General features: G+C 42.0%; 1 protein-coding gene and 1 long non-coding RNA gene across 6 annotated transcripts in view; one reads left to right on the top strand and one right to left on the bottom strand.

Moving 5' to 3' along the window:
* Nucleotides 1–466: 466 nt before the first annotated feature.
* Nucleotides 467–4,948, bottom strand: LOC142749925 (uncharacterized). Its single transcript, XR_012882508.1, has 2 exons — nt 4,807–4,948; nt 467–715 (listed from the first exon to the last, which is right to left on the bottom strand). It is a non-coding gene; the product is annotated as an uncharacterized LOC142749925 (long non-coding RNA).
* LCORL (ligand dependent nuclear receptor corepressor like) overlaps nt 4,506–23,822 on the top strand; it is a 77,643-nt gene continuing 58,326 nt past the window's right edge. For 2 of the 5 annotated variants that reach the window (XM_075858500.1, XM_075858491.1), the window contains exon 1: nt 4,515–4,698. In XM_075858500.1, the coding sequence (XP_075714615.1) occupies nt 4,584–4,698 (115 nt within the window). In that variant the 5' untranslated portion in view covers nt 4,515–4,583. Of the gene's footprint in view, nt 4,703–23,822 lie in introns of all 5 variants that reach the window. The other 3 variants (XM_075858520.1, XR_012882506.1, XM_075858509.1) reach the window with 3 other exon arrangements.

Here is a 23,822-nt window from a genome sequence, read left to right as displayed (position 1 = left end):
CTCTGATTGGCATACTAAAATCTCAAGGTCCTAAAGGTCTCATTTCAGCTCTGTATACCCATCTGATTTTGGCTAAAATTAATTCAGCCCCGCTTCCGGTGTTGACTAAATGGAAGTTACAGATACCAGACCTCTCCTCTGAGGATCTGACTAACATTCTAAACTCACACTTAACAGTATCCCCGGCTATAAATAATAAACTTATTCAGCTATACATTATACATCAAGCTTACCTCACCCCAGTGAGATTGCACCGTATGGGCAGAATATCCACATCAGCCTGCCATAGATGTGGTCAGCTGGAGGCGGATTTTTGGCATCTCATTTGGGAATGTTCATTCATTATGATATTTTGGACAAAAGTTTATGATGTTATTATTCCATTACTACCTAGTCCCTTGCTGTTATCCCCGAAAATAGCCTTATTGGGTCTCATAGATGAAGAACAGTGGACACACCACACTGGTATTTTTATAAGGGAATCTTTATTTCTAGCTAGGAAAACTATAGCCATGCATTGGATGGCAGATACAGCTCCATCGATAGCCTCATGGAAATCGCTGATCGATACGGTTGTCACTTATGAACAGCTGGTATATTCCCACAGAGGATGTCCAGACAAATTTCAGGGAGTGTGGGGTCAGTGGTTGGCCGCCATGGCTGTTCCTGATGTTAGCCATCTTCCCACTGTAGGATAACTTAGCTTCCTTGTCCTCTGATGAGATAGGATATACTGATATTAGTGACCTTATAATGCGACATAGGCAAATTGTTTTGTTTGTTTACTTGTTTTAGGTTAACATCTGTGAAATAACTGGGACTACTCCTGTACTTTACTGTAAGATTGGCAAATGGACACTGTAATAGCTACACATGTAACTGTATATTACTGTTGATATCTCACATCGCTTATGTACTCTCATTACTAAAACAGTCATGTATTATCCTATTGCCAAGATACTTTGTATGTACAATAAATTTTGAATAAACTAATTAAAAAAAAAAACATATATAATCAAGATTGAAATATTGAACTAAAAACGCAATACATGCAAAGGTATTTTGCGTTAATTCTAATCACTGCAATTTTGCATTAAAGGGCTATTCCCAGAATCTACAATTTTTACCTATCCACAGGATCGGTGATTGTCTGGTCATTGGGACCCCCAGCAATTGCGAGAATAGGAGCCCCGAACAACCCCTGCTCCACTTCACTGCTCAACCACAGTGAGGAGGACATTGAATAGAGCGGCAGTCGAGGATGAGGTAAACTCCACTTTTACACAACATATTTACATTCCATGGTTGAAATCTACTGTACATTTGCTTTACTAATTAGCTTTTTGTACTTATTTTCTGGTTACTGTACTTATCTTGTTATGTGACGTTTTACTGTTAGACGTTAAGTTCCGTATTTTGCTGATTTCCTGTTATAAGAGGCAGTGCATTGTGGGAGATGAGATGACGGTTTCACAGAGCTTATCTTTTAGGTCACAGAACACATACAGATTGCAAGAAGGAACCAGCAAAATTTTTACTGTCACTTTTGGATGTGAATGGTGAAGAAAATGACATCTGGCAGTACATGATAAGGAAAATGTTTAGAAAGTTACGCAACAATGAATATGGTGATATGCAAAAATCAGTATAGATACGGGGATAAGCTGATGTCATTATTTTGTGCACATCTTTCATCTTTTTCACATTTTCTTTGAGCATGTGTGGTCACAGTTTTTCACTTTATCACTTATCTGTTAACTTTATTTTATTTATTTATTTATATTTATCTGATCACCTTTTTTCTATTTGTAATGATTTTTAATAAAAAATCATATATATATATATATATATATATATATATATATATATATATATATATATATATATATATATATATATATACACTACCGTTCAAAAGTTTAGGGTCACTTAGAAATTTCCTTATTTTTGCAAGAAAAGCACAGTTTTTTTCAATGAAGAAAACATTAAATTAATCAGAAATACACTCTATACATTGTTAATGTGCTAAATGACTATTCTAGCTGCAAACGTCTGGTTTTTAATGCAATATCTACATAGGTGTATAGAGGCCCATTTCCAGCAACCATCACTCCAGTGTTCTAATGGTACATTGTGTTTGCTAACTGTGTTAGAAGGCTAATGGATGATTAGAAAACACTTGAAAACCCTTGTGCAATTATGTTAGCACCACTGTAAACAGTTTTGCTCTTTAGAGGAGCTATAAAACTGACCTTGCTTTGAGCTAGTTGAGAATCTGGAGCATTACATTTGTGGGTTCGATTAAACTCTCAAAATGGCTAGAAAAAGAGAGCTTTCATGTGAAACTCGACAGTCTATTCTTGTTCTTAGAAATGAAGGCTATTCCATGCGAGAAATTGCCAAGAAACTGAAGATTTCCTACAACGGTGTGTACTACTCCCTTCAGAGGACAGCACAAACAGGCTCTAACCAGAGTAGAAAGAGAAGTGGGAGGCCCCGCTGCACAACTGAGCAACAAGACAAGTACATTAGAGTCTCTAGTTTGAGAAATAGACGCCTCACAGGTCCTCAACTGGCAGCTTCATAAAATAGTACCCGCAAAACGCCAGTGTCAACGTCTACAGTGAAGAGGCGACTCCGGGATGCTGGCCTTCAGGGCAGAGTGGCAAAGAAAAAGCCATATCTGAGACTCGCTAATAAAAGGAAAAGATTAATATGGGCAAAAGCACACAGACATTGGACAGAGGGAGATTGGAAAAAAGTGTTATGGACAGACGAATCGAAGTTTGAGGTGTTTGGATCACACAAAAGAACATTTGTGAGACACAGAACAACTGAAAAGATGCTGGAAGAGTGCCTGACGCCATCTGTCAAGCATGGTGGAGGTCATGTGATGGTCTGGGGTTGCTTATATACTATAGGGATTATGATAAGGAAAATGTTTAGAAAGTCACGCAACAATTCCTGTAGATTTTAACTGTGAAATGAATGAAGTTTCCTTTTTAAAAGTGTCCGATACATTTTGCATTCAGATTTCTATGGTTCTGAAATGATCATTTGGTCACATTGCTATCATTGGTCAAATCGGTTGTAAAGATCAAAGTCAGTGATAAGTTGGTCAAAAACATAATAATAAAAAAAGTAATTATCCATGTGTCTTCTGTCAACTCACGATGGTTGTGTACGGAAGTGTTCTTCTGACGTCACGACCGTGGGGTCGTAGGACGCATCGTCCCTGACACAGTCCCTGTGTGTCACGTGACCGAATGAATCAAGAAAAAACAGTGCAGGATAAACTTTTGACTTTAATTCTTTATATATTTATATATTCAGATGCAAAGTGCATATCGCTCAATACATATATAAAATCTGCATATTGTAGCAAAGTGGATTACACATAGGTCGTCGATGCACCAAACATAAGTCCATTAAAAATCCATATGGAGACGCTGCTGGAGTGAAATGTGCTGATGCCACTTTTTGGGGGAAGGCTCCCTTTCTCAAGCATGTGTAGTACCAGAAATAATCAGATAAAATACTAAAAGCACATGTTAAAAAATTACGGGGTCCAGGACATCCAACCACAGAGTAGAAAAGTTACAAAACAACCAATCAAACATGGCCAGATCTCCTAGGCCAAATAAGATTCAGGTTTGTGGACCGATGTTCGTTACTACATACGATAACATGCCAAAATAATTACATTTGGCGCCCTTTACTCCAGCGCAGTTCTGGTTGTATGAAACGGAGTAGATGATGAACAACTAAGAAATAAATGACTCTATAAGGAAATACAATATATGGAGAAAAGTATTGGGACACACTCTTAATCACTGAAGTCTGGTGTTTCATTCAGTCCTAGGAGGAAGGATAATGCTATGGGGATGTTTTTCAGGGGTCGGCCGCTTAGTTTCAGTGAAGGGAAATCTTAATGCTTCAGCATAACAAGACATTTTGGACAATTGTAACTAATTAAAGGATTGAAAGGACTTAAAAGTTTATCCTGTGCTGTTTTTTCGTGTTTCAAGTTGTGGTGTAGCGGGGCGACACGTGGGATTTATTAGTGGGTCACTTCTCATCTGTGTCCGTTGTGACATGACCAAATGAATATCACAATACACATCACAAATACACATCTGTCACCACAGACAGTGGACAGGAGCAATAAAAAGTGAATGGGGATTACATGGATAATTTATTTTGCCTATTTCTGCCGAAAATAAAAACAATTCTCATCCATGAACACCCCTTTAAAATGGCTATTAACAGAAGCAGAGTGCACATGATAATACAAAGGTTGTCACACAAGGGGTGTTCTATACACGTGTGAATTCAATGTATACAAATCACAATTATTCCGCAAAATCAATAATAACAATTAGAACAACAGGTTGTCACTCGGGGATGTCCCTTCCGACCACACTACTGGTGACAGCTCAACCTGCCACTCACACGTGAGTCCGCCCACTCAGCGCCATGTCTTGAAGAACCGCCTGTCAATCTGCGACGCTGGCTCCGCCCCCTACGCCGTGTGCCTGTGCAAGGAGTGAATTGTAAGTGACGAACGGTGACGTCAGACGCAGATGGAAAAAGGGAACCGACAGAATGGCTGCCCAGTGCCGGAGCCCTCGGTGCACGGCGGAGAGGAAGGGATTCCGGCGGGAACTCGACTCCTGGCGGCACAGGCTCATCCACTGTGTAGGTGAGGGATATGTTTGCGTGAGGCTTCGTGTATTGTATGCCTGACAGGATGAGGGGCGGGCTGGTCAGGAGTGACAGAACTGACAGCAAGGAAGGAAAACAAACCTCTTAATTGTGGCCTGTGACCGAGTAGTATTTATCACCCTGCGGGCTGTACTGGACAGCAGCCAGTGCTGCCCGTGTGACAGGTAGGTGGCTGTCAGTCAGGACGGCGCTTCTATTGTCATGGGATAATCTCCTGTCCTCCCCCCTCACTCACTAAGTACAAGGGAAGAGAGCGGCCGGTGCTCCCTCTGGGGTGGGTGGGATGGACCAGTCCTGTTAGACCGTTGCTTTACAAAGCTCCATAAGTTATACTCCGGGCAGTCAGCAGGAGAGCGGCCGGTACTCCTCTATGGTGAATTCGGGGGCTCGGTCCGGTACGTGTATATTTCGAGCATTACACAGGAAGAGAGCGGCCAGTGCCAAATTCACCCCCCCCCCTCTCTCTTCTCGGGGTTGGCACGGTCCAGTCCGACCGTTACTGTATATTCCGGGTATAACTTCCGCACTGCGAGCTGCTTCCTGCGCTGCTGCAACTTCTCCCCCACAAGTTGTGGAACACGAGGTCCTGAGCGGCAGTGTTATCAATGATGTGTTGTACCCGTCCCCCCTCCTTGTAGTAATGTATTATACCTGACCCCCCCCCTCTACCTGTAATAATGTATTATACCTGACCCCCCCTCTACCTGTAATACTGTATTATACCTGACCCCCCCCTCTACCTGTAATAATGTATCATACCTGACCCCCTTTACCTGTAATAATGTATTATACCTGACCCCCCCCTCTACCTGTAATAATGTATTATACCCGACCCCCCTCTACCTGTAATAATGTATTATACCTGACCCCCCCCCTCTACCTGTAATAATGTATTATACCTGACCACCCCCCCCTCTACCTGTAATACTGTATTATACCAGACCACCCCCCCCTCTACCTGTAATAATGTATTATACCCGACCCCCCTCTACCTGTAATAATGTATTATACCCGACCCCCCTCTACCTGTAATAATGTATTATACCTGACCCCCCCCCCTCTACCTGTAATACTGTATTATACCTGACCACCCCCCCCCTCTACCTGTAATAATGTATTATACCCGACCCCCCTCTACCTGTAATAATGTATTATACCTGACCACCCCCCCCCCTCTACCTGTAATAATGTATTATACCTGACCCCCTCTACCTGTAATAATGTTATACCTGACCCCCCCCCTCCTTGTAATAATGTATTATACCTGACCCCTCTACTAGTAGTAATGTATTATACCTGACCCCTCTACTAGTAGTAATGTATTATACCTGACCCCCCCCCCCTCTACCTGTAATAATGCATTATACCTGACCCCTCTACTAGTAGTAATGTATTATACCTGACCCCCCCCCCCTGCCTGTAATAATATATTTTACCTGACCCCCCTCTACTTGTAGTAATGTATCATACCTGACCCCCCTTTACCTGTAATAATGTATTATACCTGACCCCCTCTACCTGTAATAATGTTATACCTGACCCCCCCCCTCCTTGTAATAATGTATTATACCTGACCCCTCTACTAGTAGTAATGTATTATACCTGACCCCCCCCCCCCTCTACTAGTAGTAATGTATTATACCTGACCCCCTCTACCTGTAATAATGTTATACCTGACCCCCCCCCTCCTTGTAATAATGTATTATACCTGACCCCTCTACTAGTAGTAATGTATTGTACCTGACCCCCCCCTGCCTGTAATAATATATTATACCTGACCCCCCTCTACTTGTAGTAATGTATTCTACCTGACCCCCCCCCCCCTGCCTGTAATAATGTATTATACCTGACCCCCCTCTACTTGTAGTAATGTATTATACATGACCCCCCCCCTCTACCTGTAATAATGTATAATACCTGACTCCCCCTCTACCTGTAATAATGTATTATACCTGACCCCCCCTCGCCTGTAATAATTTTATACCTGACCCCCCTCTACCTGTAGTAATGTATTATACCTGACCCCCCTCTACTTGTAGTAATGTATTATACCTGACCCCCTCTACTTGTAGTAATGTATTATACCTGACCCCCCTCTACTTGTAGTAATGTATTATACCTGACCCCCCTCTACCTGTAATAATGTATTATACCTGACCCCCCTCTACCTGTAATAATGTATTATACCTGACCCCCCTCCTTGTAGTAATGTATTATACCTGACACCCCCCTCCTTGTAGTAATGTATTATACCTGACACCCCCCTCCTTGTAGTAATGTATTATACCTGACCCCCCCCCCTCCTTGTGATAATGCATTATACCTGACCCCTCTACCTGTAATAATGCATTATACCTGACCCCTCTACCTGTAATAATGCATTATACCTGACCCCTCTACCTGTAATAATGCATTATACCTGACCCCTCTACCTGTAATAATGCATTATACCTGACCCCCCTCTACCTGAAATAATGTATTATACCTGACCCCCCCCTCTACCTGAAATAATGTATTATACCTGACCCCCCCCCTCTACCTGAAATAATGTATTATACCTTACCCCCCCCTCCTTGTAATAATGTATTATACCTGACCCCCTTCTACCTGTAATAATGTATTATTCCTGACCCCCCTCCTTGTAATAATGTATTATACCTGACCCCCCCCCTTCTACCTGTAATAATGTATTATACCTGACCCCCCCTTCTACCTGTAATAATGCATTATACCTGACCCCCCCTCTACCTGAAATAATGCATTATACCTGACCCCCCCTCTACCTGAAATAATGCATTATACCTGACCCCCCTCTACCTGAAATAATGCATTATACCTGACCCCCCTCCTTGTAGTAATGCATTATACCTGACCCCCCTCCTTGTAGTAATGCATTATACCTGACCCCCCTCTACCTGTAATAATGTATTATATCTGACCCCCTCTACCTGAAATAATGCATTATACCTGACCCCCCCTCTACCTGAAATAATTCATTATACCTGACCCCCCTCCTTGTAGTAATGCATTATACCTGACCCCCCTCCTTGTAGTAATGCATTATACCTGACCCCCCTCTACCTGTAATAATGCATTATACCTGATCCCCCTCTACCTGTAATGTTCTAGCTGCTAGTAATGACCCTAGCCTTGATATTTATTATATCTGAACCCCCTCCTTGTAGTAATGTATTATACCTGACACCCCTCCTTGTAGTAATGTATTATACCTAACCCCCCTCCTTGTAGTAATGTATTATACCTGACCCCCCTCTTTGTAATAATGTATTATACCTATACTACTTTCTGTAATAATGTATAATAGTGGATCTCTTGCTTGGATGTGATCATGGTCCAACCTCTGTATAAGGGTATGTGCACACACACTAATTACGTCCGTAATTGACGGACGTATTTCGGCCGCAAGTCCCGGACCGAACACAGTGCAGGGAGCCGGGCTCCTAGCATCATACTTATGTACGATGCTAGGAGTCCCTGCCTCGCTGCAGGACAACTGTCCCGTACTGTAATCATGTTTTCAGTACGAGACAGTTGTCTTGCAGCGAGGCAGGGACTCCTAGCATCGGACATAACTATGATGTTAGGAGCCCGGCTCCCTGCACTGTGTTCGGTCCGGGACTTGCGGCCGAAATACGTCCGTCAATTACGGACGTAATTAGTGTGTGTGCACATACCCTAACACATCCTGCCTGCTCCCAGCCCCCTCTCCTTATATTACCTGTCCTCCGATCTCTGTGTATTGTAATATTAAATATTGTTTGCATTGGGTAAAACTGTTGCTTTCATTGTCCGTCTCCATTGCGTTCCTGAAACTGGTGCAAAACACAGAATACAGCGCACGCTTGTGTATGAAGCGACTGCTAACTTGCGCTTCATGCACTTTGCATTATGTTTGTTGTACAATATCTGATTATCCTGCACTCTTGTCTATTCAGTAATGCCTGGTCCCTAGTGTTATACTACCTGGTCCCTAGTGTTGTTATTCTACCAGGTCACCCCCCACTTGTATGTAATATCTGCTCAATATAATAAATACCACACATATGTACTACCTGTCGCTGTGTATGACCCTGCGCTCCTGATTGTTTGCTGCTATACACGTTATGCGCTCATACGTATCACCTGCTGAGAGCAGTCCTCTCCATCATGCTCCTTAGTGTACATAGGTAAATATATCATGACTGTAGGTGATGAGCGCCCCCCTCTTATCCATCTACGCTATACAGGATACACTCCTGACTATAGATTCATCTTCTCATTGATCGCTACAGAAATGATACCTTTATTTGTGACTGATCTCTGCGATGTCTGCTGCCCTCGTGTACATTGATCACATCTTTACATAATCCCCTCTATAGATATCTACTACTTCTGTCTCGGATGTGACTTGTGCGGTGTATTATTGTGGGATGTCCTAGTCGATTCTCCTGAAAATTGCCCCATATATTACCAGCTCTATAGATGCATTATACTTGATGAGGATTACCCTATTTCTGTAAACTACTCCTATATATAAGCTCAAGTACTTCTCTGTGCATCTCTGATTACCATGGCTGATGTTTAACCTCCTACATACACCACACCTCTCCCAACGTGTCCGTGCTTTCACTCTATACTGTATATATTCCAGGTTTTGCATGGATTTTAAAGCTTTTTAGGTCATGCAACTAGTTAACATTGTATATGATTGTTTTAGCCCCTGAGATACATTGCTATCCATCTGCTGAGCACAATCCCTGGTCATGTGGATTTATTTGGGTGGTGCAGAAGATTACATATCACATGCTGAACACACAGCATCGTAACCTTCTAGCATTTCATTTGTCATGTTATTTTGATCTAATCCTAGCAGAGGTGACCTGTGCTCCAGATCTGCAAATCTTCTCACCCCACCCAATATAATAATAGCAGGGAGGTATGGTAGTGGGATAAGCTTGGAAGTAGTAGAACGTGTTGATATTGCAGCACGCTCCCTCGCAGCTGGCTCGGTGCCCGCTCTTCTAAACGTGTTCTGTCATTGGTTTCCAGGCACGCCGGTCCGTTGTGTATAAGCTTTTTGACTTGTCACTGGGGGATTGGGGATTTTGCTATGAACAGTTGCATCATCTCCAGCAGTATCCTCAATGGAGATGTACTGTATGTATACAGAAGATACACCACCCCCTGTTAAGCCTTCATGAAGCTCCAGTTACTAGTAACCGCTCTCCATTGCATCTGCAGTAGGAGGGGGTATAGGTCAGGGACACCCTCTGGCAGCTGAACTGGGCTTAACCCCTTCATGGCTGTCAGCCCTGCCACCCACCCTTTTAAAGCAATGCTTTACATGTACCACATACCTTCAGAGAAGAAGGAAGCCTCTAACTACTCTCCAACCATCCGCTCACATGTGAGTAAGGAGCCTTACGCTGGCACGAACGTTACCATCCTTTTCTACAATATGTGGAGATGGCAGGTTTCTCTTTGTTAATCTGCATACCTTGGGACTGCTGAACGAATCCCTCGCAGGCGCATGTCTATATGATAATTGAACATTGGAGAATCCATTTAATATATTAATTTATTTTTTGGAAGGGGGGAGGGGAGTCCCATTGTTTCATCATCTTTATGCCAGTGCTAACACATAATATGATTGACAAAAAAGGTCAGTGAAGGGGGAGGAAAGCTGCAAAGCTGATTTTCAATTTGTTGAGATCACGTTTTTGGAAGGGTGTCCTTTTATTTGTAGAATATTATATTGACGCTTTAAGCATTCTGTGGAGTAGATCATATGATGCACGGTGGGAAAGAAGACAGACTTTTTGCCCTTTAAGTGGCCGTTTTAATGACAACTATTTCTAGTATGTGCATTGATGGCACTAAATCCCCGTGTTACTGAATACATGTTCATAAAGGGTTTGGATTGGAAATGAAGCGCTATGCCATGGATAGTAACTTACAGACCACCGGCTTCTTCTGTATTTGTGAACATCTAACAGTCAGGTCTGGTGAAACTCTAATAAACCTGCAAAAATGTAGTTTATTAGTCAAGGATAGTGACAGTGCGCTGTGCGTCAAAGGGTTAACAGTTCATGGATAATGACAATCGAGTCCCGAAATAACCTTATAAGGACACTAATCATCTCTTAATAGACTAAAATAGCCCTCCTTTAGCCTAAATGTTTCCCTGTAGCTTACACAATTCTGCTGCGTTTGGCCTTGACGATCTCCCTGTATTCTGACCGCACAATGCAGACTCACAAGTATTGTGCAAGAAAAACACTAGAGTACAAAGAAAAAAAGTCCTATTAGAGGAGTCCACAGCGTTACCCATCGATGTTAAATCTGAAAATGTAAACTCTTCCTTACATTGAGCACAATTGATATTCTTCGTTCTCATTTGCTTGAGTGGCTCCTTCCCTGTATGAGTGTACACTCGCACGCCACGATGGCCACCAGGGTAGAAGGATTTGAGGAAACGGTTTAAATCCTAAAAGGAAACTCTATCCTTTTGAACCCCACTTAAGAGTCCTATATGTTATTCTACGATCCTTATTGCAGCATTTCCGGGTTTGCTTTAAGGTTCTGTTTTAAAAATATTCATCTGACTTTATTTGCCTTTCCTCTGTCAACAATGCCTCGCTACCACTTTTTTTTTTTTTTTTTTTTCTTTTTTTTTTCATCCTAATCTTCTTTGTTCCTTAGCAGTCCAGGCAGTTCTGTAGATACGGCATTTCTATTGTTAGGCCAAGTTTTTTGTTTTTTTTCTGTCAGCAAATGCATGTAACATACGCTTGTATTTTAAAATGGGTCATTCTTTTTTAATGCCATTTTTTTTGTGCATACATTTTTTGTGTTTTTTTTAAAAATTGTGTCTTTTTGTACACAAGTTTTTGAAGATTATAGTGAAAACCATAAAAATGTACTATACCTGCAGGATGCTGCCACTGGCCCTGACTTCTGTGGCACATGGACGGACTGGGACTCCCTTTTATGACATCCATATGCCCTAATATGACATGGACAGGGATTGTCTTTGTGAGACAATCCCTTTAAGTGATATATTCAGGAGCCACAAAGTTCAGAATTTTGCTATATTTGTAAAAACGAAAATGGTCAGTGATGTGTTAACATTGCTTGGATAAAACATAGCTGAAATAATAACCATACAATTTCTGTTTGTTTTTCATGAAAAGCGCTCCAGCGTTCTGTGCTGCAAGGGAGATTTAAGTGACGTGTTTTATACGTTCCGGTGAAGGAATCATTAATTTCTATAAACTGTATTTATGACCTATCCACAGGATAGGTGACAAATGTCTGATCGATGGGGGTCTGACTGCAGGGACCCCAATGATCCAGAGAACGGGCTTACCTGATGGTTCCTGTGCACTCCATATGAAAGTTCTTCCGCTTTCTGATGTGAGGCACATGGTCTTATGAGTTTTGAACCTCCATATGCCTCAGATTAGTAGTAACTAATCACATCACGCACCTCAGTCATAATGGACAACATTGGGTTAATGTGTGAGATACATGATGGGGTTAACTACTATTAATGAGGCACAATGGGGTTCGAAATTCATAACACCATGTGCCTTACATTAATAAGTAACCCCATAGTTTCCCTCACATATTGGCAACATTGGGGTTAACCCCTTAGGGACACGGACAATTTTAGCCTTGAGGACAGAATAGTTTTTTAAAATTTGTTTCCTCTTTGCACCCTGGCGCTCATAACTTTTACATTTTTTGCTCAACATAGCTGTATGAGACTGTGTTTTGTGGGATGAATTGTACTATATGAAGGTGCTGTATTTTGGTACATATACATAATCATTTAATATAAATTAAAATTTTGGCAAAAAAGCAGTAATTTTTTTCAGCATACACCGATCATCATAAATTACACTATAAATTTGATGTGCAGGTTCTTACCATCGCAACGTTACTAAATACGTGTATATTACTTTATGTATTGGTAATTCTATTTTAATGTTTACTGTGTAAAAAAAAAAAATGTGCATTTGTGTATTTTTTTTCTTTTACTTTTTTAATTTTACTTCATCTTTTAACTTTAATGTAATGGCATATACCTATATGCCGGTACATTATCCTGTATACTGATGGTATACAGGCGGTTAGGGCATACATAAGTATGGTCCGACAGCCCTGTAGTCATTTCATGGGCCCTGGGCTGTCGGTCCATATATGGTCTGTCCCTCGATCATGTCACAGGTATTTTCCCTTTGAATGCTGCGGTCCGCTTTGACTGCATCATTTAAGGGGTTAACGGTGGAGATCAGGGGTTTCAGAGCAGCTCTGAGGCTGTGTATTAGCCATTGCCTCGCTCTTGATTGTTGCGGGCACACTTTCTGTGCCTGTGTAATCGACATTGTGATGCAGTCGGCGCTGCACTAATGAGTGGCAGGCACTGAAGACCGAGAACATAAGGGAGCTTTTCAGTGCGCATGCCATGTCTTCTGTGTACAGGGGTGCCGGCCGCATCACATCATGCTACTGACTAAATTCATGTATTACAATAATAAGCTGTGCGGCCGCAGGTTCATACGTTGCGGTAGTGGGATGCGGCCAGAAGCCAAATTGCAAAGTCATGGCGAAACTTTTCGTACTGGTGAAATAAGCGCAAAAAAATAATTTTTACCTGTAAAAAGTTGGCAATTTGTGATAAAATGTGCGCTTTTGCTGCGCGACACACTACTAGTGCAATGTGTGAACCCAGCCTAAGACTATCCTATTGATCCAATATCGAACATATATTCTTATTATATATATATATATAATATATATAATTTTAGTAATTTCATGTGATTTTTAATAGCTTATTATGTTTGACGGTTTCCTAATACATTTATATACAATATATTGTTTATCACTACATTTAGAAGTGTGCTACTTTTGTGTCTCCTTTTTGTCTGCTCTAGCTCGTGGATGTGTCCTGTGTCGTCCTGAACAGGACTAAACATGGTGACACTCGCACAACCTGCAAGTAACTTGTGACCTAACACACATCTTGTGTCATTTAAAGGGAATGTCTCGTGTATTTGATTAGATATGTCTGTAAATACGCCAGTCTAAGAATAAACACGGCTGGATTAAGATGCAATAAACTTATTAAGAGGTGCACGGCTTTTAATAAATTAGTCGCATCTTTGGCTGTCTGTTCACCAGAAAGAGAAATCTACACAAGCTGCGCTATAATTATAGTAAATATGTCGAGCCACTGGGTGATTCCGACCTCTTCCGCTAAGTTCCAAGCACTTCTTTAAGGCTAGGAACACACACCGTATTCAGTGCAGATACACTGCGTTAAGCTGCGCAGCGTATCTGCCCTGAACACCTCAGGGAATGCCGTCCGGAAAATGGCAGCGTTCAATGGGTAAACCCGCAACAGAAGTGTTGCGTATCCGCAGAATTAATTGACCTGCTGCGGTTGAAGTAACCGCACCGCAGGTCAATTTATGTGCGGTTTTTTTGGGTGGATATTTACCGCAGTGTGGGGACGAGATTTTTTTGAAATCTCACCCACAGTGCTGCTACTGTAATACGCTGCGGATTTTCCACGGAAAATCCCCAGTGTTTACGCTGTGTGTGCGCCTACCCTAAAAAGTTGCCGAAACATGGTAACGTAGAAACGGGCGTAGAGTGTATAATAAATATCAGCCCAACATGTTTGTATAAGTTGTAGCTTTTTATTTTTAAAATCTTCCCTGGGAGCTGCCATAGTGTAGACACACACACACTTCATTCTTGTATTGTCTGTATAGACAGTGACCGGGGAGATGCATACAGAGCCTTAGGCCCTGTTCACATCATGTTTAAACCCTACGGTAAGCGTGTACATCGGGAACACTATTGGTGTTCATGCTAAACATGTTTATAGGGCTTCATTAGCTCAACTGAGACCACCAGTGGCTTTTTTTTTTTCTTCTGAGGGATGGAATAGCGTAGTAGACTACGTTATTCCATTCTGAAGAATACATTTTTGAAAAATAAGTACTTTTATCCTATGGGTGACAAATGCCACTGTAAATTGACAGTGATGTCAGGAACTTAACAATGCTGGAGTCCCTTGGCGGAGCATTAAAAGCTCTTTGGCCCTGGGGAAGCTCCTAACATTAGTGTCCACATATGGACAGTGACGTCAGGGGCTTTCCCAGGCCGGAGCGCTCCCAGTGCTCTTGCCGGGGACTCCAGTATTGTAATCGCTGTCAATATGTGGACCGGGACATCAGGGGTGGAATCCTTGGCCAGAGCTGTGATCGGCGTCGCAAAGCTCTTAATGTCACTGCCAATATATGGTAAGTGACGTCAGCGGGTTCTCCAGGGCCGGAGTTCCCGGCCAGAACGCTTTCCATACTCTGGCTGGGGTCTCTGGCATTGGAGCACCTGGCATCACTGTACGCATGTGAACCGTGAAGTCAAAAGCTATCTCAGGCACAGCGCTTATGGTAGTACTCTGTCTGGGGGCTCGTGCGACGTATCCCACTGTATACCTATACAGTGGCATACGTTTCAGCCTTCCATTATGCTTCTGACGTATACCACTGATGGAAAGGTATAACGTGATGTGAATTGGACCTGATCAGTGTATAGTGTGACCATCCTGCCTTCTCTAGGCCACCAGCAGTACAATACAGCTGTCATTAACTTGCTTTCTCCCCTCATCTCTAATAGTCATATTGATATAATTCTCCTCATTCTCTCCTATAGCAAAGGAGACCGGAAGTCTCAGTATATTGTTCTAGTGCCCATTGTGAATACTGGAATATTTCAAGATTTTTTATTTTAATGCTCAAAACTTCACCCTCAACTGGTAGGGAATAAAATGAGGAAGGGCGCTGCCTCAGTGTAGTGGGTTTAGGCTGATATGAAGACAAAGAATCGACAATTAAGAATCTGAGTTGTGCAAGCGACAGGCACAACTATAAAGTGTGCTTCTCGGTCTATGGATGAGTGGAGGGGATCACAGAGCTTCTAACTGTGTTGCTGGAAACCGAAATCCACCCAATCAGTCCCTGAATTGCCTTTAAGGGCTAGTTCACGCAGTATTTTGGTGCTGTTTTTTACTTGGGAACAGCACCAAAAAATGGCTAAAATCGCCTCCCGTTGATTTCAGCGGAGGTGTTTTTTCCCCGCGAGTGGGAATAAATGCTCGCGTGAAAAAGAGTCATGCCTTTTCTTCGGGTGTTTCCATCTCTGACCTATTGACATCAATGGGAGGCAGAGAAAGCGATTTTCGAAGCGTTTTTTTGTTTTTGCCTGTGGTACTCAATAGCCGTGGCAAAAAAAGTTGCGAAAAACACGCCAAAGGGTGCAGGCAGGTCAAAAACTGCCTTAGGCTGAGTTCACACAGTTTGAGGCAGATTTTTCTCTCCCTGCACGCCGATTTTTCGCCCGCGGCCATTGAGCGCTGCGGGCATAAAACTCTGCGAAATACGCTTTCTCTGCCTCCCATTGATGTAAATGGGAGGTCAGAGGCGTAAACGCCCGAAGATGGGGCATGTCCCTTCTTTATCCCGTGAGACAGTTTTACTGCTCGTGGAAAAAAGACGCCTTCGCCTCCCATTGAAATCAATGGGATGCAGTTTCAGGCCGTTTTTGACTAGTTTTGCGATGCGGTTTCCGCATAAAAAAAAAAAAACTCAGTGTGAACCCAGCCTTAAAATTCCTGGCGGAATTTTGAGGCAGATTTTTCTGCCTGCAAAATACTGTGTGAACAGGGACTTCGGGCGATTCAGTCTCTGACCTCCCATTGACATCAATGGGAGGCAGAGATTGCTTTTCCATAGCGTATTTTGTCCATGGCGCTTAATGGCTGGGGGCGAGAGAGGAATTTTGAGGCACATTTTTCTGCCTGAAAAATACTGTGTGAACAGGACCTAATTGTTTCCTGGGAAAAATAAAGCCAGCTTCTGTTGGTGCTGCTTGTTGATCCCGAGAAGCAGTAGAAAAACATCCCAAAGAGATGGTAATAATCAAATGGCTATATTGGTAGCGTAGTGCAATGTGTTTTAAACCTGGACAAGGGCGTTCGTCAGATACATTGCATTCAAAACACATACACTGATTGGCTGCTTTATTAGAGACGCTGTAATGTAGATTACAGCAGTGTTTTTTTATTTAGAAAAACGATCATTTTTGACGGAGTTATGACCTATATTAGCTTTATGCTAATGACAACTGGGCGTGTTTTTACTTTTTGACCAAGTGGGCGTTGTGGAGAGAAGTGTATGACGCTGACCAATCCGTGACCAATCAGCGTCCATTCTCTCCATTCATTTACACAGCACATAGTGATCTAGCTAGATCACTATGTCCAGCCACATACACACATACACACATTAACTTTACTGAAGTGTCCTGACAGTGAATAGACATCACTACCTGCCAGGACGTGATGTCTATTCAGAATCCTGACACTTCAGTAATATTTGTGTGAGCTTTACAGCAGCAAGTGTAATCTCGTTTTAAATGAGTTTACAGTGTAATCTCGCAAGATTACGCTTGCTGTGCTGTAAATCTCACACAAACGTTACTGAAGTGTCAGGATTCTGAATAGACATCCCGTCCTATCTGGTAGTGATGTCTATTCACTGTCAGGACAATATGTGAGTAAGTGACTGCTTACGCTCTCCTCTCTCCAGCTCTTGCCCTTAGTGTCACATCTAGGTTACACGCACCCTTGACAGTTCAGGGGGTTATTTAAATTTTGGGCGCCATATATAATGGCACCGATATCTAAATAACGGAGGAGGGTAGGAGAAAAATATAAAGTGCCCCATGGTTGTGCAGAGCTGCCCATTACGTGCTGCACTCAGCTGCGCATGTATGGGCAAAATAAAGGTTCTCTTTAAAAGGCGTAATTTGTTTTAAAGAGTATAATTGCCTTAAGCCTTATTTACACGAGCGTTGCGCATCTCGGACGTGAAAAACAGCAGTTTTTCACGTCTGAGGTGCATCAGTGCACTGCCGGACGCGATGTCTCGCATCCCCCATAGATGAGTCTATGGAGGGAAGCGTGAAAAAAATAGGATATTTTTTTTACGCGCCGCTGTCAAAAGACTGCGCGTAAAAAAGACGCTCGCGTCAAAGAAGTGCATGTCACTTCATGGGACGTAATTGGAGCCGTTTTCCAATGACTCCATAGAAAAACTGCTCCAATTACGTTCGTAATGGACGCTGCGAAAAACGTCTGAAATTCCGGAGCGGTTTTCTCCTGAAAGCAGCTCCGTAATTTCAGGCGTATCTGACGTGCACGTGTGAACATACCCTTAGGGCTGTCCAGAAGACTGGATTCGCACAGAGTTAACTCACTATTTTGGTTGCTTTTTTCGCAGCTTTTTATTTTTTATTTTTTTGGCCTAAAACGTTACTTTAAGTTTAATGGTTAAATATGAGAGCGCCTACACTCACAGCATTTTGGGTTGGTCCGTTGCATTTTTTCTTAAAACGCAGCATGTATGGTTGTTTGGAGCGGTATGGTGTCTCTTCACATCAACTTCTCTATAGGACTTGAAAACGTCCAAAAAAACGCCTGTACAAAATGTATAAAAAAAAAAAGCACAAAAAAATGCATGTAAAGAAAAGTCATAAACGCATGTTAGGGTATGTTCACATGTGGAGTTTTCAGGCGTATTTCTGGGCGTAAAAGCCTCGAAATACGCCTTGAAAAACGCTAGTTAAACGCCTACAAACATTTGCCCACTGAATTCAATCGGAGAAACAGCGTTTAGTTCAGACGAGGCGTTTTTTTACACCGCTGTTTTAAAAAAAATGGTGCGGAAAAAGACGCCCCTAAAAAGGAGCATGTCAGTTCCTCAGCCGCTTCCGGAGTGGTTTTTCATTGTCAATGGAAAAAGAGATCCAAAAAAACGGCTAAAAAAAAATAATAATTTTTTTCACCTACAAAAAATGCTTAAAATCAGAGGCTGTTTTTCCTTGAAAACAGGTCCATCATTTTCAGCCGTTTTTGATTTTGCGTGTGAACCCAGCCTTATATTTAAAAAAAAAAAAAAAAATGCTGTTTTTTAAGTTGTTTTGTTTTTTTTTCATCCAGTTAAAAACGCTGTGTGAAGGAGACTTGATAGATATTGTCATCCCCATGATCTTATCTTTCAGCAAATCAAGTGTCACGGATCTGTATGGCAGAGTATATCCCTTTGTGTACTGTAACCCTTCCCCTCTGCACCCAACTTTTTTGTTTTTTCTTAGGTTTTTTTCTCCCTGCCTTCCTAAACCTGTAATTTTTTTATTTTTCATCGACATAGCCATAAGAGGGCTTGTTTTTTTTGCAGGACAAGTTGTATTTGCACCATTTATTGTACCATATAATAATGTACAGGGAAACTGGAAAAAAAATTATTTGTGGGCTCAAATGGGCAAAAAAATTTTTGGGTGGGGTTTAGTTTTTACAGCGTTCACTGTACTGTAAAAACTACATGTTCACTTTATTCTATGGCTTGATAAGATTATGGCGATACCACATTTCGATATTTTTTTTTTTTATGTTTTACCACTTGTATAAATAAAAAAAAACTATTTTTTTTTTTCCCAAGGATTTGAGCAGCTTATTTTTTGCAGGACGCGCTGTCGTTTTTATTGGTACTATTTTGGGATACACTCGACTTATTGATCACTTTTTTTTATTCCTTTTCCATATTTTGGTGAGTTTAAAAAAAATAAATAAATAAAAGTTTACCGAGCGGGTTAAATAATTTTACATGTAATAGTTATAACTTTAACATAATTGGTATTGCCGTGTTTGTAAAAGTTTATATTTTTTAACATTACTTCAGGGGGAAAAAATGGGAAAAGGGTTTTTTGTTTCACTACTGAAAACTTGATTTCATTATTTTGTACACTTTTTTTTTTTTTTTCTTAATTAGTCCTCCTTGGGGGCAGTGCAATACTTATGTATTGCAGTATATTGTAATTTTTACTGGCTTCTATTTAGCCTGAAGGCAGGACTTCGCAGAGGCAGACAGAAGGCAGTCCTGGGAGCCTTCATTAGGCCCCTGGGCTGCCATGACAACCATCTTCACCCCGCGATTGCGTCGCGGGGAGCCAATGGGCTGTCGGAGGTGGCTGTCTCACGCTTTCTAACGGCTTAAATGCCATGGTCTCTATTGCCCGGCATTTAAGTGGTGAAACGGCTGCGATCTCTATTCCTGGCTGTAATATGCAGCTGACATCCTGAGCATATGGGGCGGGCTCAACGCGTGAGACCGCTCCATACATCGCCTCCCGCACCAGGACGTACCTGGCATGTCATTTTGCGGGAAGGGGTTAAGATACTTTTGTGGTGACATATCTGCTGTTTATGGCCATTTACACAGGCCAATGATCGGGAACGAGTGTTCATATAAAACGCTTGTTTTCCCGATCATTGCCCTACGTAATCTGTTGATCTGCTTGTTAATGCAGCATTAAATCTTATCGTTGTGCTGCCGACATGATGGAAATGAGTGAAGAAATGAGTCTTGTTGATCGGTGCTTGTTTCACAGCCCATATTGGGCCGTGTAATAGGACTTACAGTACCTGCAAAGCAGGACATGCCAGGAGCATTGTGATTCTGGCACGACAATCTGACGACGTTTAAAGGGAGACTGGCAGGTCCTTTATGGCAACTAAACCAATACCAACGTCGAGTAGGGGACTTAACCATATGTTCAAACATATCTTTGTGGCTGCTGATAGACTTAGTTTCAGTTAAAAAGAACTTTATTTGTATATGCAAATTAGGTCAAGTGCCTGAGGGTGGTCCCAAGCCCAGCAAAAGCTTTGGTTCTTGTCCGTAAACCCTGCTCAACACCTCCCCCTTGGCTTTGATTTGCTGCACCAGCATTTGGCGACGTCACTGCTGTCATCCGAATGCTGGAGCTGTGGATGCAACAATTGGATGATGTTATGCCCCATGCACGTAACGTTTTTAGACATCCGTTTAGAGTATACATTAAACGAAGGCTGTGACGCATAACCGTGGCATCTGTCACCCATAGGCACCCATGTTAAAAGAATTGTTGTGCGGTATAATTTTTTTTTATTAGATTCTGTTATATGAAATTGCGTAGTGTACCACACCAGTACATTTGTGTTGTGTTTTTTTGCGGTATACGAACATATACTTGTCGTTACCAGATGGAGGCCTCTTTTGGGCTTCATTGGGCTAATGTACTCCCATATACACATTTAGCATGTACGTCAGGAGCTTTCCTGGTGTACACGCTAAACGTACATCACAAACGTGATGTGAACATGACCTTACATCTGATTGTCCTGGTTGGATAATAACTATGTAGTCCTCTATAGGTTTGTGTTCTATTCTGGTCTGAGAACTGTAATAAGCTGTTTGTTTAAAGGGTTAGTCCCAAGTTGAGTCCCCAAAAATTTTCTAAGCTGAAATGAAAAATTATTTGCTGTTTAATAATTTTTACAAAATCATTCCCGAGCTACCTTTTTTTTTTTTTTTTTTTTTTTAACTTGATAACTCTACTAGTGCTGGTTATCTTTTATAAAAAAAAAAAAGGGGCTTGAGCGGCTCGATGTCAATCAAGCCGCTCTGCAGTGTGCACGCTCCAGACGTTGCTAGCTAATGTAGTCCTAGCAGTATCGGGAGAATGTTCGTCTCAACCAGGCATGGGAAGCCTGGTTGAGACTAACACACCGTGAATTGCAACGCCCCGGCACACTTCTCTGCAACATTTCCCCCCCCCCCCCATGTAATAAGTGTAGTCGCGACACCGGTCCAGCATCCGCACCTGACGACGAACCATGAAAATAATTTAAAAAAAACCACCTAAAATGTTCCCACGAAGATCTGAGCAGTCCCGTCACTTTCCTTCTTACTTCTACTTGGCGCAGCAGTACCTGGAGCCGACCGCTGATGTGCCCTCATGAACGGTGGCTGGCCCGGCATGTAATGCGCATGCGCCAATATGCGCGTTCATGAGAGAAATTACATCCTCTCCTAAGGACAGAGAGGATATCATTGCGCAAGCGCGGCCACCGCTAAAGGTAAATAGTGGTGGCCGGATCCCTAGACAACGAGCTACAGAGTGACAGCGACTTGAAGAAAGAATATACAGAAAATGACATCGCTGGGATAAAGGAAGGTAATTACAAAAATATGTATCTTTAGAAAGGTGAGCTTAATAGCTCAATTTATGTAGATGGGAACTGATGGCAACTGATGACCTATCCACTGCATAGGTCATCCAGTATATTATCGGTGGGGGTCTGACACCCACACCGATCAGCTGGCACAGCTGTCTCCGTGCATCGGACGTCCATGCCAGAAACAGTTGGCTCCAGTCACAGAATAGGAGCAAAGCTGCAGCACGGCAGCTATGCAATGTATGGAGCCAACTGCTTACAGCTCTGTACCCTTCATAGTGTGCAATGACGTCCAGTAGTGGACATCCCCTTTAATAACATTTCAGAATTGCACATTAAGGGCCAGTTCACACTGAGTTTTTTGACGCGGAAACCGCGTCGCAAAACATAAAAAACGGCCCGAAAATGCCTCCTATTGATTTCAATGGGAGGCGGAGGCGTCTTTTTCCCACGAGTGGTCAAACCGCCTCACGGAAGAAAGAAGCGACATGCCCTATCTTCGGGCGTTTACGCCTCTGACCTCCCATTGACATCAATGGGAGGCAGAGAAAGCGTATTTCGCTGAGTTTTATGCCCGCGGTGCGCAATGGCCGCGGGCGAAAAACGCTGCGAAAATCGGCGTGCAGGGAGAGGAAAATCTGTCTCAAACTTCCAAACAGAATTTTGAGGCAGAATTTCCGCCTGCAGAAAACTCAGTGTGAACCCAGCCTAAGAGTTTTTGGCTGGCTTTTATCATTTTACGTGTGTGGGTTTCTCCCCCCCTCTCCCTTTTTTTTTTTTTTTTTTTTTTTTTCCCCTGTAGGCTTCAACATGTTAAGAAAACCTCAGCAGATGTTTCCTGTTTTTTATTTTCTGTGGTTACCTCTGGTCCGTTGGTTAGGCTGTGTAATGGACATTAAGCATTAGTTTTTGTTATGCAGTGACCAATGATATTTCAACATTTCCTCTTTGTATAAGTGACAGTACAGCTTTTGAGTAAAATAACCCTTCATTGGACTGCAGCTTACTCTGTGAATTGTGCCCCCCGATGACAAAATGGCATCTGGGATTTCACTGTGCCCGATTCTTTGTCAGGAATTAGGCAGCACCTTGTTTCCTTCTCACCGTTAAAATAAACATGTTTATGGGGCTGACGGTAATGAGTGTTCAGACAGCTATATTTTCTCTAGATTTTTATTTACGGTTATTCACTGTAGGAAACAATGTGCAATGTCAGTCAAGAAAGTGTTAGTGTCTCTTTAATGCCCATACATTTGTTTTTAGTTCCCGTACAAATATGTGCTGGTTCAATTCTATCCGCTCAGAACTTTAAGCATAAATCCTTTGTTACAAACGAGAAGACTTGCACATTTCGGTTTACAAAATCAAGAACTAAGGAATGTAGAATAATAAATCTGAATCCTAATCTCTGGAAAATCTACACAAGCAGAAGTACTATAAAGAAATGACTCAATTTTGTAATTTTAGTGTATTTTAAGATTATCATAAATTGTAACTATTAAAATTCCTATCCTTGATGCTATATGACCGGTTTATACAGCCAAGTCTTGTACTGGGCCGCTATGAAGTTCAGTCAACTGCAAAGATTTTAAGTCTTTATCAAGGTTCTAGTCCTGCGGGAGGTAAGTTTATACAGTAACAGGACTATTTATGACGCATGAGAAAATAAACTGTTCTTTAGTTAAAGACTCTGCCACCACATTATAAGTGTCCTATCTCCTACATAAGGAGATCGGCGCTATAATGTTGATGACAGTAATGCTTTTTATTTAAAAAAAAAAAACATGACCTATTTTCACCACTTTATTAGCGATTTTAGATTTATGCTAATGAGTTGCTTAATGCAACTTTAGACCAAGTGGGCGTTGTACAGAGGAGTGTATGACGGTGACCAATCAGCGTCATGCACTCCTCTCCATTCATTTAGGTAGCGCATAGGGATCCTTTTAGATCACTATGTGCTGTC

This window comes from Rhinoderma darwinii, chromosome 1, assembly GCF_050947455.1.
Source record: "Rhinoderma darwinii isolate aRhiDar2 chromosome 1, aRhiDar2.hap1, whole genome shotgun sequence".
Taxonomy (NCBI): domain Eukaryota; kingdom Metazoa; phylum Chordata; class Amphibia; order Anura; family Rhinodermatidae; genus Rhinoderma; species Rhinoderma darwinii.
Note: the sequence above shows the minus strand (reverse complement) of the source record. Positions and strands in the feature narration are given on the sequence as shown.